Source organism: Rhinatrema bivittatum, chromosome 5 (genome assembly GCF_901001135.1).
Source record: "Rhinatrema bivittatum chromosome 5, aRhiBiv1.1, whole genome shotgun sequence".
In the NCBI taxonomy this organism is placed as follows: Eukaryota; Metazoa; Chordata; class Amphibia; order Gymnophiona; family Rhinatrematidae; genus Rhinatrema; species Rhinatrema bivittatum.
In genome coordinates this window covers 72,462,013-72,478,680 of record NC_042619.1, presented here as the reverse complement: position 1 = coordinate 72,478,680, position 16,668 = coordinate 72,462,013, and the positions used below count along the sequence as shown (strand labels likewise).

The 16,668-nt window shown below is 39.9% G+C and overlaps 1 protein-coding gene across 4 annotated transcripts in view; it reads left to right on the top strand.

The window, feature by feature from the left end:
- Positions 1-16,668, top strand: part of CWF19L2 (CWF19 like cell cycle control factor 2) — a 664,038-nt gene that overhangs the window by 534,971 nt on the left and 112,399 nt on the right. For all 4 annotated transcript variants that reach the window (XM_029602446.1, XM_029602444.1, XM_029602447.1 and 1 more), the window contains exon 14: positions 3,023-3,235. In XM_029602446.1, coding sequence (XP_029458306.1) covers positions 3,023-3,235 — 213 coding nt within the window. The remainder of the gene's footprint in view (positions 1-3,022; positions 3,236-16,668) is intronic.

Sequence of the window (16,668 nt, the reverse complement as noted above, 5' to 3'; positions counted from 1 at the left end):
GGAGGAAATGAACAGATTGGGTTAAACAGGGCTGGAACCGCTGTGTCGTGATAAGCAAGGAGGTGGCTAGAGCAGCTGTGAGTGAGGCTCGCTGATAAATTCTGCTGGCAGGAAGGCTGTATATCAGATGGAACTGTGACTTTTGGGAACAATATTCTCTTGACTGTATTGATAGTATTCTTGCAAAACAATATATCAGCTCTTCTTGATCTCCTTTCCAAAAGTTAAAATTACCTTATTGACCAGGTTTCAGAAAATGATGCAATAATATTTGATGGAATTGTCAAACAGGAATAGCTGTTCGTTCCACATTTGGTGAGCTTACAAATACAATTTTATTAAATATGGTTGAAGCTGCTTTCGATCAGATTTTGTTACAGATCAGTATTCTGATGTAAGCATAAAAAAAAGTGGAATGGTTCTGTGAGCAACACAAGATTGACAAGTTATAAAGATATTTAGAAAGGTACAAAAACATCCCTACTCACTGGAAAGAATTTCTTTGTGATGGCAAGAATAAGGAAGCCTTTTAGAAATTCTTATATTTTGTGTAGAAGGATGAACTTTTGCGAGCTACAAGATAGAACCTCATACTTAATATAGCAGATGGAAAGGACTTTGACTGCCTGAGTATTTAGAATGGTTTAGTCACAGACAGCATTATTGATGATTTTAACTTATGACCATAAAAAATGTGACACAAGAATATTTCTTCATATACAACATTTTGACGGTATCGGAATATAATAATCAAGAGCCCAGATACAGAGATTTTAATCATGACTATTAATCTCAAGTCACAACTGCTACTCAATTTATATTTTCCCTCTACAGTTGCTCAGCAAAGCGGTGTTGTTGATTTACAAAACATTACTGTAGCTCTTGGCCACTAGGTATTTACTTTTCTTATTGGATTCTACATATTTACAGTCTGATGTTCAACTAGTACCTTCTATGGTAAAGGAGAGGAAAAAGTCATTTACTGTCACATGTGAAGATGAAGAGTTTCTTGATGCTTTCACTTATTTTGGGAAAGACTTTACACTGCAGTAATAAACTTCTGTTTTGCTAGACAAATTTGTCTCATCCATATGGGTGAGCTTCATTATAAGATGTTAATAATGTCCAATTAGGATGTTCTGCTTAGCAGCATCCCCATTTCTTGAGTGGATAATGGCAACTACTACACCAGCACAGCAAATAGGCAAACTTAAGCTGCTACACTGCAATACTCTCTATTTCAAATAAACACTTCATCACCTGTTGGCCATGGTTGGCATCTAGAAGATAATGTGGAAAGAGAGAATGGGATTGAAACATCAAGATCTGGAGACTCCCAACCCGATCTCCACCCCAAAGGGACCAGGACATAGGCTGTGGGCAAGAGATAGAACTTTGGACTCAGGTAGAATCTTTTTATGTTTTGGGGTTCCCCATCAGGATTCCCCATACAGTTTAGGGCTTATACACTGATAAGTAAAAAGTGGCAAGTTTCCCCTCAGGTCTTGGAGAGAAGAATAAAGGCTAATCCGTAGCGAGACTATGTAAATAGTTCAAATGCACAGTTTCAGTTGTGGGAAGTATGCTTGACTATGATAGACATCCAGCCTGTCTGTCCCTGGGGAATATTCTGTACTAGAGAGATACACACTTAAGGAGAAACATTCCATCACTTGGGCCAAGAAGGATTTCCTTTCCCCCCACAGCAAGAACAACCCACCTAGGATCTGAAACGAGAGGGAATAGTATGGAAAGTGAGGCCCCCAAAGAACAAATACTTTTATGGCCCTAGGAGAAACAGCAAACCTCCCGGCAAAAGGTTACACCTAATATACACAGGTTGTAAAATACTCTAAGTTACTCTCTCTGTATGCTAGGCATAAGATGCTGGGGAGAGGCTATGTTTTTCACATTACTTATGAAAGGTACAAATCCTCAATAACCAATAGGCCTATAGCAATTTTGCAATAGTGGAAAAAATGGCCTTTGAACTGGGAAGCTCTTGTTTTATCTTGCACATCAATTGTGAATAGTTGATATTAGAAACCATTGGAGATCTCATTTATTATCTCTTTGAACAGAGATTCAGCACTTTATGTGAATGATTGTTTTAATTTTGTTGCCTCTTATGGTCTCAGAAGTCAGTCTGATTTGCATCTTGTAATTCTTCAGTATAAAAGTTGGGGATGGAGCAATTTCATTAAGTGAATTCTCTATAGAATGCTTTGCTTTCAGCTGCCGGGGAACTAGCAAGTTTTATGTTTATAATAACGTGCCATGAAATTAAACACAGCCAAAAAAAATCGTTTCAAAGAAAGTGCATTTTAGTCAAATATGGATTTATGTTTTAATATTATAGTGAGGTTATGATCGTGAGTACTTGTACATTAATCTTTGTAAGCCGTGGACTTGAATGTTTTTGTGTGTGTATAATATCTTACCTTTTCTTATTGCTGTTGATGCTATACCCCCGGGCTCCTGTGATTCTGTGACTGCAGGAGAAAATGCATAATTAGCCTGTTGTTGCATAATTTATAATCTGCAGCTTTCCATTTATGCAGCTTACAGGTGTGTGAGGAGAAAAGCAGGTTTTAATTATGTTTTTAGAATGAGTCTTAAAGTTGAATTTTAATTGAATCTATTTTGTACTTTTACTGACTCATTGATAGTCGAGTATGTTATTGTTTACTTTTTTATGTACTTTGTTTTTGCTATATTTATGGCCTTTTTATAGTCTGTGAGTTTGTATTTTATCTTCCTGTTTTATTTTGCTGCTACATTATTAAGTATGTTTTGTTGTACATCACTTAATGCTATTGCAGTAAGCGATTAATACAGAATAAAGAAAGAATAATCAAGCTTGTATAGCTACTATGATTGTTACTATGGATAAGCTCCTCTAGCTAGGTATTGGGAAAATGGTATATAAATAAGAATCTTAATAATATACTAAAATCCTTCATTTTTCTTTTATCCTCCTTTATTTAGAGATCCAGTTTTATTTTGCTTTTTAATTTTTCAGTTTATGGAAAAAACTGACAAAGAGTACTACACTCTGGATGACATGTTTGTGTCTAAAGCGGCAAAAAAGGAACGTGTTGATCAAGAACAAGAACGTGAAAGAAAACAAGCAATCTCTGAACATAGAAAATGGATGGCGAGCATGGAAAAATGCCCATACTGCTTTGATAATGCTGAACTTCCCAAACATCTTATTGTTGCAATAGGTGTAAAGGTAAGAAAATAAATGGTTATTTTATTTTTGTAGCAGAAGTAATGAATGGGTCTTAATGTGTAATACCCCTTACCTATAAGGGCTTCCGGCATAGCCTCCTGCACCGTGCTGTATCCAAGGGCCATCTATAGCACTTCCACTTTCCTTGAGCTCCTCTTGTAGGCCCTGCAGCCAGGACTTCCAGGGACACTGGCTGATGGCATCAGGTATATAAGGAAGCACTCTGCAACCAGCCAGCACCTCAGCAACAGGTCTCCAGAGCTTGTCATCTGTTCTTGTTGCCTTACCGTGTTTGTGTGTCTTCTGCTTTGCCTTGCTGTGCCTCCTGCCTTGTCTTGACATGTTCCTGCCTTGCCTCCCCTGGTCTCTCCTGTATGACTGTCTCCCAGGTCCATTCCCTGCTCCCCTGTTCCTTTGTTCTGGACAGACTGCTTGACCCTGATTTTAGCGTGGACATCGACTCTGATTACTGCCTCCTACCCTTACTTTGTCTGGACCTCCACTCTGCTTACTGCTGCCTGCCTTGACCTTAGTTTGAACTTTGACTCTTCTTCTGGCCACTTGCCCTGGCCATCGCCTGGACCTTGTCTCCTTAGTGCTCCTTAAACTGCATGTCCTGCTGGCCCCCAGAACCCAAGGGCTCAACCTGCAGGGGAAGAGTTGTTCCAAGAGAAGACACTGCAGTCCATGTCGGATGTATCTGCCACCGCCTGTCAGGGCCTGTTCCATCTCCTTACGAGCCAGGCAGTGACAACTTGAGAGCAGCCAAGGGCTCACTTTCACCCACTCGTAACATACTGATTAGCAGCACAACCATAGTTCTTGCATAAACATTCAGCCTCCTGGATCTCCCATCCTTTCCAGATAGTACCTTGCCACTGCATTGACCCAGTTGATGCAAGGAATGTATAGGTTGCCAGACAAACCCAAGCTATGTGAGCATTTGCTTTTCCATTAGGACTTCTAGTTATTATAATACTTGCATCTTGCCAGACATACCAAGCTCCTTTCTTCCTTTTAATTCCCCCTCCCTCAGCATGTGTCCTCCTCATCCCAGTTTCTCTTCTCCTCATGTTACCTCTCTCAACTCCTCTTCACAGCCCATGCCTTGTCCTTCTCCTCCTCCTCTCAGCTCCTTTCTCCCTCATTGCCCGTGTTCCCTCCCTGTTCTTCTCCCAAACTTCCTTGCCCTCACAGCCTGCTGTGCTCACTCTCCCAGCCCCTCTTTTTGCTCCTCTCTCTCTCTATCCCTTTTCACATCTCCACTCCAAACCCTTCTCCACATCACCAAATCTTTCCTCCTTTCTTATCCTCTCTCCCCCCTCATAGCTTTTCTCCTCTCTAGGAGCCCCTGCCTCTCTCCCAGCCAGCATCCTCTCTTCTAGCTCCTTTTTCAGCCCCTCAGAACAGTATTCACTTTCCTAGCCCCTCTCTGACCTCCTCTCCCAAGCCCTCATCCCCTCCCTCAGCCTCTCTGGCCCCACTTTCAGAGCTCTTTCTTCAGTGCCTCGTTCCCATTCTCCTTTCCTGATTTTTCTATCAGCTCCTCTCCCTTTCCAGGGGGCTTGCCTTTGTTGCACTGCTGCCACTCCCTCGTCCTCCCTGCAACCTATTCATCAGGCATTTGTTTCTCAGTTAGGAGGCTACAGGGTGCGGTGGGAGCAGCAGCAGAAGTTATCCAAGTACGTCCCCTGTAGCTATGCAGCATGGAGTTCTCAAGTTCCCTACACAGTTACTACTGGGGGAATTCTGCACACAAAAATGTAAAATTCTGCAAAGTTCTGCATACTCATACTTTATACTGATCAAAATAATGAATGTAAAATGAGACACAGAAAAGTTATTCCTCAATAATGCAGAGTTTTGAGCAGAGGTCTCCTAAAAGTGCACTGTAAGAATGGTCCTTCCACCTCTCTCCTTACTCCCCTAGACAGATCCCTTTCACTCTACCCGCACTGCCCCCAACTCTTCCGCTCTCCAATATCTCTCCAGTTCCCCTCCACGCTCAACCCCTTCCACACTATCTCCACCCCCCCCCCCCCAGTCCTTCACTCTCAGAGTTTGACCTCTCTCTTATAACAGCGCCTCACACAGGCTCCCTCTCTCTCTCTGTGTTCCACGCATGCACACATACACCCTTTCATACCGGCTGCCTCTCTCTCTTGCACATACACAACCTCCATCTCATGTACACACCCACCCTCAGGTAGGCTACCTTCTCTCTCTCTCTCACACACACACACTCACCTTCACGCACACAATGCCACACCTTTCTCTCTCACAGACTCTCTTGCCTTTCTCAGGCTTTCTTGCTTCTCCTTTGGTCATGAGCGGGATGGGCTCAGCTCGTGGCTTACCAAACTCCCTATTCTTCTGTCATGAGCAGGGTGGGCTCCGTTCAAGGCCCCCATGTCTCCCTGTTCTTCTGCTGTGAGCATGATGGGCCCTGCTCATTGCCTGACGGCCTCCCTGTTCTGTCACGAACGGGATGGGCTTTGCTCTCAGCCCACAGGCCTTTCTCCAAATTTTGTGCAAAAAATACAAATTCTATACAGTAGGGGTATCCTGTGCTCCATAGTAGCACAGAGTTCCCCAGGAGTAACAGTGAAGCAGTTTGCTCAGTAGTAGGGGTGCTTAAGCAACCACAGCAATCACCTATACTGTACTAAAGAAGGGACCTGGGCATCATGAAATGTTCACACATCTCCATATTTCAAAGCCAGTTTTGGAAGATTAAGCCAAAGCAGATATTGTTTATCATGGAGCTGTAATGTTTTGCACATAAATTACCCAAACATGCTCATAATAATACGGAAGTCATATAGAATTTGATCATTTTTGTATCTGATGGATTTTATAGGTCTGTTCAATCTGATGAATGAATTTCTACAATAGCATTATTTAAGCACTTTTTCATAATTTTTTTTGTTTCAAAGAGAAAACCATTGCTTTAGTTGATAATTTCAGAACTGCAGTTTGGGATTCTAGTTAGCTCAAAGTGACCCTTGTCTCTCTCTTCCTTTTGAATGTTGTATATAAGATATCAACTTACCCGCCTTAGTATTTTGGAAATATCCCTTTGTCCCCACAGAAACCTCTCCATTATCATTCTGTTTCATATACTTATTGATTTTCCTTGATGTGTCTTTTTTTTCTTTTGTAGTGTGGCCTTTTAATAGTTTACCCTTCAGTGTCCAAACTGTATGGCTGTCAGAAGTGGTAACAAGTCAAAAAAAAACATCAGTCACACACTCTGATGGCTGATTACTTTATTATTTGTATTGAGCTAGTAACTCAATTAACTTTTCATTTCATGTAGATCTTTCTTTGGAGCTAAGACATAAAGAAACCAATATGTATGCATACCTTTACCAAGTGCTTCCCAGCACCTGTTTCTCTGAGCATCTGACATGATACAACTGTAGTTCTAGATGCACTAAAAGTACAGTCTGTACATGTAGTGCTTTTGGGATTACCGTGGATACTAAATTCTAATTGGATTATCTGTACAAAGAAATAGGCATGATATGCAACCAAAAGGAAGATCATTGTGGAACAAGGCATTAGCACCCTTTATTATTCCATCTGAGCTCTCCCTGTGGATATTCAGCAGTGTAAACAGAATTGGGTTACCTTGCTGATAAGATGCTAAGACAATATGACAACAAAAGTACTCAGTCATTTACTGTGTTTCACTACTGTATTAAAAGAAAGAATTATTCATTTAACCAAGAAAATTCTAAAAACAAGAGGAATGTGCAAGACAGAGATAAAGTAGAATAAGCTTATCCATTATAAAACAAATGAATCAACAGGGTTTTAGAGTCAGAGGATCACATTATAGCTGAGCAAAAAAGAAATAGCAACAACAAACACTGTTTAAAGTGTATAGAAAAGGTAAAATATAATACAGTAAGGCAAAAAATATGAAATGTGCATAACTAGAGTTGTTCGTTTTGATGTACAGTTCATATTTTCCATCTTACTTTATTATATTTGTCCATCTCTTTATATGTCAGATAAGATAGGTTCTTACTTTGGTGTAGATGGCTAAATTATTTGTTCCATGGCTGATTAAATTATTATTTGGATTGGAGTACCAAGATGGCATTCTTTTTGACTTGTAATGGAATCCTGGTATGGTCCCAGGTTTTCTCCATAAGCACTCAGCTGCAGGTTTTAATTTTCATTCTGTTGCATTGAGAAAGTACGTAAGGTGTGCTGCCATTAGCCTTTTCCTGTTTTAGACCAGGAGTAAGTTGCTTGTGAATCACTGGCAAAACCAGGTGACCTTTCCAGACCTATCCTCAAAGAGATCAAATTTAGTAGAATGAGTAAACTAGAAAAGAATGATTAAAGAGATTGAATTGTGAAGTAGAAAAATAATTCACTCCATTCAGGATTTTATAGTCTGTGTGTTAAAATGAACTTTTCTAATTGAGAAAGTCAGTCAAAGGATTGGGGGTAACTTTCTAATTTGTTGCCAGAATGGCCTTAGGTCTAGCAAAGGTGATCAAAACTTTTGATATAGCCAATCTGCAAGCCATAAAGTTTGATTGCCTGTAGGATATGACTCGTAAATACTGGGAATTTACCTTGAAGCTATAATAATGTTTTTGCCCCCAAGAATCTCCATCGTTAACCTTCTCCCCCCACACATCAGTAGCAAATGTTTTTAGGATCTCTCTCTCTAACTAAATGAAGCAAAGCAACATTTTTAGATATTTATATTATGATAGCCCTATTTATGACTTGTTAAAGGTGAAAAAAAATGAGCATTTGTTTAATTTCAAAACATAATGCATGTTTTCAATCATTATAATGTCTGCTGATTATTTAAAACTTTTGAAGAGAGATTTTGCTTTTTTTGTGGGGATTTATTTATTTTTTTATTTATTTAAAAACTTTTCTATACCGTCGCTAAGTTATATACCATCGCAACGGTTTACAAATAGGCACATAGACTAAGGTAAGTAAATGTAGGATATCGTACATTCTAACAGGTGCCAATAAAGTTCGGTTACAATTTCATAAATAAAATCATTATTTGAGTAATGTTGGTCATGTCCAGGTGTATTATTGAGTTACTATCTCTTTGAAATATTACTTCTTAAATGTAGGATTGAGTAAATTCATTCTCATCTGCATTACCCTGTACTTTCATTCTCTACCCTCCACACTCTTTAGTGAAGGCTTTTTTAAAGAGCCATGTTTTTAGATTTTTCTTAAAAGTTTTGAGATTATTCTGTAATCTGAGTTCGGGTGGCATCGTGTTCCATAGTATGGGCCCAGCCAATGATAAAGCCCTTTCTCTCACTTGGGTTAATTTTGCTGACTTTACTGAAGGGATTGTTAGTAGTGCTTTGTTTGCTGAGCGGAGGTTTCTTTGTGGAACGTGTACTCGTAAGGCTGTGTTTAGCCAGTCTGCTTCTTTATCATATATTAGTTTGTGTATGGTACATAAGGGCCTTGTATTTTATCCTGTATTTGATGGGTAACCAATGTAAGTCTGCTAGAGTTTCGGTTATATGGTCCCTCCTCTTTTTTCCCGTTAGTATTCTGGCTGCAGTATTTTGAAGTATCTGGAGTGGCCTTATCGATGTGCTTGGGAGTCCTAGTAAGAGTGCGTTGAGGTAGTCAGTGCTAGAAAAGATAAGTGTTTGCAATACTGTTCTGAAGTGGGGTGGGGAAGAGAGAGCGTCATTCAACCCCTCAACATTTAGAAGTGGTTTTCTTGCATATAAAATACTGCAAAATGACATGCTAGGATATATGTTATCATGGGATATTGACACTTTTCAGGTGGTAAAAGACACTTGTCATTTGATCTTGTGTATCGCAATACATGCACCCTGTCATAGTAACATAGTACAAGAAGGTGGAAAAAGAGCAGTTGGTCTGTCCAGTTATTCCTAACTGCACTGCCAAAGATATAGCCAATCTGCAAGCCATAAAGTTTGATTGCATGTAGGATACGACTCGTCATCCAAAACAGTATTTGTCATCTTTCTCCATTTTATTCCATCCTCTTGGGTAGCTGAGCCTATAGGATCTTCTCTTAATCTTACACCTAGCACCCCTCTCCTCCCATTTCCTTACCCAAGGTTCAGCAATAATCCAAACAGCCACCAATACCAGTGCAGCTGTTACCTGAACAGCAGGGGCTCCTTGGTAACCATGTCCTTTCCAGACATCTCACTATTGTCACCAACCTTCTCAACACAAGGATTGAATATCGTGCCAGACAGACCTGACTACATGAATGCCAGCATTTCTGTGTTTACTGTACTTACAGCCTGCCAGAGAGACACAGCTGCTATTTAATTCTATCATTGCAGCCTGGGAGGGAACTTCCCAACCCCTTAAACTAACCTCCCTTCCCCTTCTCCTAACCTACCCGCCCCTTAGCCCTAACCTAGACCCCCCAGACCTTTGTCATACCTGTTGCGCGTGCCGGCAGCCTGCTGGCATGCGATCCTCTGACACAGCAGCAAATGGCCACTGTGCCGGGTGCCCCCCAGACCGCCCCGCTCTGCCCCTTTTCTTCGGCCCCGGGACTTACACGCATAGCTGGGCCTTTTTAAAATAGGCCCGGCGCGCATAAAGCCACCTACGTGCGTAAATCCACTGGATTTTAAAATCTGGGCCTATGTCCCCATTCAAGAATTGTGGTCCTCTAGTCAGGGGTTTCTGGCAAGTCCATCAGTAACTGAATATAGGATGCATAGAATAAGGATCCAGGGTGTTTTCCATTGATGTGCCATGTATGTGGAATAGCTTACCAGTGGCAATCCGAGTATATGAAATTTAGGAAACTATTGAAAGCAGAGTTGTTTCATAGAGCTTTTGCAGAGAATGATTAAGAAGTGTAGAAAACAGCCTAAGGCAAGTTTTTGTCGGTTCTTGATGCAGTTCCAAAGTTTTATTTGTGTTAGGTATTTTTTCTAATTATTTTATGAATGTTTTATTGTAATCCACATTTGAATGTTTTAGATTACGCGAAATATAAATTATTTTTAAATAAATAAAAATGAAATGTTTTTTTATTTATTTATTTATCGAGTTTTATTTCCGTCGTTCGGTTTCGCCATCACAATGGTTTACAAAGTTTCGATGTTTAACAGAGTGTTCAAAAATTCATACGCTTGTTAACATAGTTATCTTATACATTATAAACATAGCTTGGTTATATATTGTACAGGTTAAATTATGTATTTTGGATTGGGTCTGCATGTTTATATGGGTCGATTGGGAGGGAAGAAGTATCAAAGAGTCATAGGTTGTTTTGGTAGGCTCTGGTGAACATCCAAGATTTAGTTCTTTTTTTGAAGGTTTTTAAATTTTGTTGTGCTCTCAGTTTGGTTGGGAGGGTGTTCCATAGTTCGGGGCTTCCTAGGGATATGACTCTCTTCCGAGTTGAGGTAAGTTTGTGACGAGCTGGTGGAATTTTTAATAAACCGTTGTTAGCTGAATGGAGATTTCGGTTTGGTGAGTGTAGTTTTATGGATGCACTTAGCCAATTTGTTTGTTTTCATATATTATTTTGCGTATTATGGATAGTATTTTATAGTCTATCCTGTATTTTATTGGGAGCCAGTGTAGAGATACGAGAGTCGGGGTAATGTGATCCTATTTTTTCATTCCTGTGAGTATTCTGGCGGCTGTATTTTGGAGGATTTGGAGCCGTCGGATGGTGGTGAGAGGTAGGTTGAAAAGCAGGAAGTTGCAGTAATCCAGGTTGGAGAAGATGAGTAGTTGTAGGACTGTTTTGAAGTCGTTGGGGGAAAGGAAAGGTTTTAGGCGACATAGGGTTAGGAGTTTGTGATATCCGATTTGTGGTTCTTGAATGATAGTTCCTTGTTAATTATATTTAAGTACATTAGTAGTTACATTTAACATGTAAATCCTTTTGAAAATTACCCCTATATGCTTGTGTCTTTTAAAATAGCAACTTACATGCATAAATGTTGGCCTCACCCCCGAATGTCCCAGACCACCCCCTTTTTCCTTACATATATGTATGTGTGAAAGCAAAACTACACATGTTTTATGTTTAGAAAATAGCATGTATACACGTAACTCTTTGAAAATTCTACCCTTAGTGAGCAGATGCTAAAAAATGTTTGCATGCCTTTTGCTGCATAGGTTACTTGTGTAAAGTGAAGGATCCCTGTATTTAAAAATGTGCATTATCTTTCAGAGTTGTGATATGTGGTGTTTTATAAACTGTGCAGCTCATTCTGAGCTATTTATAAATTACAGCCGTAACTTTAGGTGCCTCTGTTTATGGTACATATCTGTTGAGTTATGCACTCTATTGATAATTGCCCTCAATCACTCTCCAAAAAAGAGATGGAAATTCACTAAAGTTGGCATGCAGGAAGAAAATGTCCCAGACCAGGTTGAAAACCAAAAATATCAGATCAGCATTCTCTGAGAACCGAGCCTCCCCAAAAAAGTTCCCATTGCTTTCAATAGGAAAAAATCCCTTTGTTTTCTATAAAATCTATTGAAAGCTATTCAGACTGTTAAAATGCTGAACAGTGCACCCTTCCAAATGTGCCACTTCATCCTACCAACACTTTGCCGCAAAGCAGCAAAGTCAGATAGAGACAGGGATAATAAATGAAGCAACGCACAAAAGGCGCTTACAATGTACATACATCCCTTTCCCCATACACACTGCCACACAAACTGACCACACCAAATCCCCAGGCTGTCCATCTCACACACCCAGCGTACAGCCAAACACCTCCCACCATCCACACACCTCAACCTGCACCCTAACCTTACCCATCTCTCCATTCACTCATGCAGCCATACACTCAAAAAAATCCACACACCAAAACTTCTCTGCTGCACATTCCCCACAGAACCACCTTCTCACAAATCAACACTCACCCCATTTACAAATACTCACTTACATCTTCCCACTTATACATACACAGCCACAAACATACAACACCCACACACAAATTGTCTCAGCCACATCCACTACCTATAAACACACAGCCATACTCCTGAAAAAACATAATTTAGATTCCTATACACACTTTCGGGCCATTTTTAAAAAGACCACGCCATAAAAAGTAGGAGTTTCACGCAGCACGCACATTTTAGAATGGACCCAGCCACGCACATAACCCTGTTTACGCACAGAAGTGCTGGGCCCTGAAAAAAAATGGGCCGGGGGTTGTGGTTGGGGAGGGGCAGGGGCTGGCCGGGACAGTGACCATTAGGCCCTGTCCCAGGGAACCGCAAGCCGGCAGCTGACTGGTGCATGTAACTTATTTCTGCTCCGAAGGAGCAGGTAAGCTACAAAACAAAAAAATTAGGAATAGGTAGGGCTAGATTAGGGGTTGGGGAGGAGAGAGGAAGGGTAGAGTTAGGGATAGGAAAGTTCCCTCCCAGTCTACTCTTTAATTGGAGCGGACTGGGAGGGAATTGCGCAAAGGTCCAATTGTGTCGCCGCGCGTAGATTACAAAATTCCCCTCCCCCAGCACACGAGTCACAGGTTACCCGCAAATGCGTGCACAGCCATCGGATTTTTTTTAACATGTGCACACTGGCACACACAGGTTATAAAATCGGTGCCTCCATGTGCGTGCGTGGACTTTTTAAAATCGACCCCATAGTAACATAGTTAATGACGGCAGATAAAGACCAACATGCTCCATCCATTCTACCCAGCATGTTTCTTAGGGTAGTAACTGCCTCTCACTCACATGCAGAAATGTTAACTTTAGATGTAACTGAGGTTACTCCATTTCTTCATTTCCATTCTCTAGCTACTAGAGATCCTCTGTTCTTTGACACATCCCTTTAGAATTGCATTGCTGCTCTTGTCACACAACCCTTCCACAAACCCCTTTCCCACCCGCACCACCCTGCACCCACCCAAAAATGCACAATATGCCACATCACATGTCCATCCCCCAGATACCCCCTACACTACACATGCCACCACTACCACACCCCTCACCCCACAAACTCCACCTACACTCGTATCATTCTCCCAAGACACATCCCCACCACAGTCTCCATCCATACTCACACTGCTCCGTTATATCTGTGTTAGAAAGCACTCCAGAAACCATGCCTCTGCATTTCTTCCCTTCTTGTTTTGTTTCATATAGCTGTTTTGGGAAGACTTCTGCCTGCGACATTGTATTGATTCTGTATTATGGTTTGGTTGGTATTTTATTACATTGCTTTATATGCTGTCTTTTGAAGAGACTAAAATCTATTTTCAAAATCTTTAGAAAATATAAAGATGAAATAAATATGAATGAGTCAGAGTTGTTCTTGAAATCTTGTGAGAGCATCCGTTGAAAAGAGTAGAAGTTTTACTATAGCCATTGCAGCCACCAGCGGATGCCAACCAGCTAGCCTAAGGTAGCATTTTGAGATGGAAAGCACCAACTACATAGGCTGGGGCAATCTGCATTTAGATGGTAACTTTTAAACAGGTGTATGGGGCGCAGCTATTTTATAACATACACAAATATATGCACGCATGTTATAAAATAGGCTGAGCGTGCGCACATGTGCGTGCAATTTTAAATGGACGCGCATATGCGCGCAAATCCCAATTCCATTGTGTAAGTGTGTGTATGTGGGGGGATTTTAAAAGAGGAGTGCATCCAAGACATTGCCAGTTTCACTAGTTAGTTCCCAGTTTGTCCAGGCAAAGGATCAGATTCCCAAACCCCTTAGTTTAATAGCCTCATTTTCCCCCTCTTAACCCTGACCTTAAAACCCTGCTGTCATGCCTATATTTTTTTTGTTTTATGACTTACACGCCATCCATAGCAGAAATAAAGTTATGCGATAGGGTTTCCAGCGCACACTTGTGCACGTAAGTATTTATATGCTGGTTTCATTGAGAAATCCAGGGATGCCCATGCCCTGCCCCAGTTTAGAGAACATTTTTGTGCATGCAGTGGGAGATACGCGCATAACCGAGTGGCTTTTAAAATCCACTTGATGTGCACCGGCCCAACATATTCACATATCTCCAGGTTTTGGCACATGCTGGGCTTTTAAAATTCACCTTTAAAAGTATAAGTATAAGAAGGATATTTGAACTGAGAGCATCATCTTGCTTGCAACTAAGTGATAATTGTACATGATTAAAATGATTCTAGGGTCTTGTATTTCTAAAGCATTGGTAGTGAAACCTCTTAAGGGTTTATTTTCAAAAGGTTTAACTGGCTAATTTCAGGAATTATTCAGTTAAACCTTTACTGTCAAAAATGTTTCCCTCTGATTGACTAAATTTAACCCCTTAAATTCTCAAGGGGGAAAATTTAGCCAGGCAAAAACCCCTTAATTTCATAATTTTTCTCAAATTGTTATATATGTGCTTCTGTGTACTATACTTTATATTGTTAAGTGAATATATATGCTTTTTAGTAGGTTTTGTATGTTTGCATATTTCGACTTTTGTTAAAAAAAAAAAAAAGCTTTTTTAGAAAAATTATGAAATTGAGGTATAATTGACTATGTTATTGCTGATAAAATTCTCTTACAAAAGAAAGTTATTGAAAAAATGTGATTTTACTTTTCATGTTGTTTTCTTGTGATAATGTATTTTTGGAACAGTATAGTGATCATTGGGATTTTGATAAGGCTTATGACTTAGCCAGATAGTATTGATTTTCATCACTAGCTGATTACACTTCGGCAGGCAACCCCAAACACTCAAATAGCAACCCTAAATCTAGCCAGTCAAATTTTAGTAAATTATCTTAAAGGAAATTTTAAGCTAAAAATCTTGCTGGTTATGTTTGGCTGAAATTCTCCTAAAGATAATTGGCTAAAAATAACCAGTTATTTTATTATTGGATTTGTAGCTTGTCTTGCCAAGTATTTACAGCATTTTTTAGAATAAGTCCCTTCTCTTTAGAGCTTAAAGTCTAAGAGGATAATTTTAAAACAGCTATGTATGCGCTATTATATATATGTATCTAGATACATGGAAATCTACTCCTCTATTTTATAACCTGTGCATATATGATACGCACGAGTTATACAATGCACACAAACGTACCCAACAGTCTGCATGCATATAAAAAACACACAAATACATATTGCACTTATCCAGCTAAGTTCTCACTTATCCGGCTAGTGTATATCAGAGGAGCACTCGTTCCCACTGTGGCTTTTTGAGCTTGGACTCCGGTCCATCACCGTGTGCTGATTTCTGATCCCTGACAAAGAAGAAATCGAAACGGGTAACATAAAGACAGTGCTTCAGTTTGGCCTTTTCCTGTGGGCTTTAAGAGTGACTCTATAAGCTACTGTTAAAGCTTCTTCAGAGATTTAAGATAAGTTTTCTTTGGATTCATCAAACTTACTATACCTCTAGTATATTATTTGCAACAAAAAAAAAATACAAACCTGGATTTTTGAACATTGGGTTTATCTTGAGCCAATGATTATAAAATATACAGGCACCTGTTTCATTCATAAGACGTAGGACACTGCATTCAGTGGTGCAGTCTAAGTGCCTTTTATATGAGGTACGCTAGTCTAAAGTATTGATATACAGAAAATATTTGCACAGCATTGCTATTGTTGGTGAAATCTTGAGTTTGTCGCATTTTAAGAAAACATGAGTGATCAGACAAAACACATCTGTTATTTTTAATGTGCTTCAAATTAAACAGTTATGCATCACAGAATAGCACAATCATTAAACAAACCATAGCTATAAAGGAAATAAGTGGTGCGCCAAATAAGTGATGCGTGGCTACTGTACCCATGTATTTTAGCTTCTAATTTAAAAATATAGATGAGGATTATACTCGCATAATTTACATACATTTACCTCCTGTAAGGCGGGTTTTATGCTTGTAAATCTGGAGACTTTCTACCATGCGCCCGGCAATGAAATTACCAGTGTTGCTAATTAGTCTACCAGTTCTCCCACTCCATCTGCAGGTAGTCGAGACCCTCCTGGATCTTCAGCCTTAACTTCCCCCCCATTTCACTCAGATCCCTCATCTAATCAGTATGACACTCTTAAGACGTTTATGATCACTTACTCCAGATAAAAGAGCAGGTGCAAATATACGCAAATAAGCTGCCAAATATACACATGTACATTTCTTAGAAAATAGTAATTTACATGCATAAATGTTGGACTCAAGAAACAAATCGGAAGCCGATCCAAGATGCTGATAAGCAAAGAAACACAAGGTGATCGGTAAAAAGCAGCCTTTATTGGAATAAGCCCGACTCTGGCCGGGTTTCGCTCACGCAGGAGCTGCCTCAGGGGCTGTTGAGGGCAAAAAATATGTAACTCTTAAAACTCATGAATCCCCCTGGACCACCTCTTTTTTTACACATGTAGATTTACCCACACACCCTTACTTACATGTTTATGTTGTAGGTTTCTAAAATAGTGTATACATGAGTATATGCATTT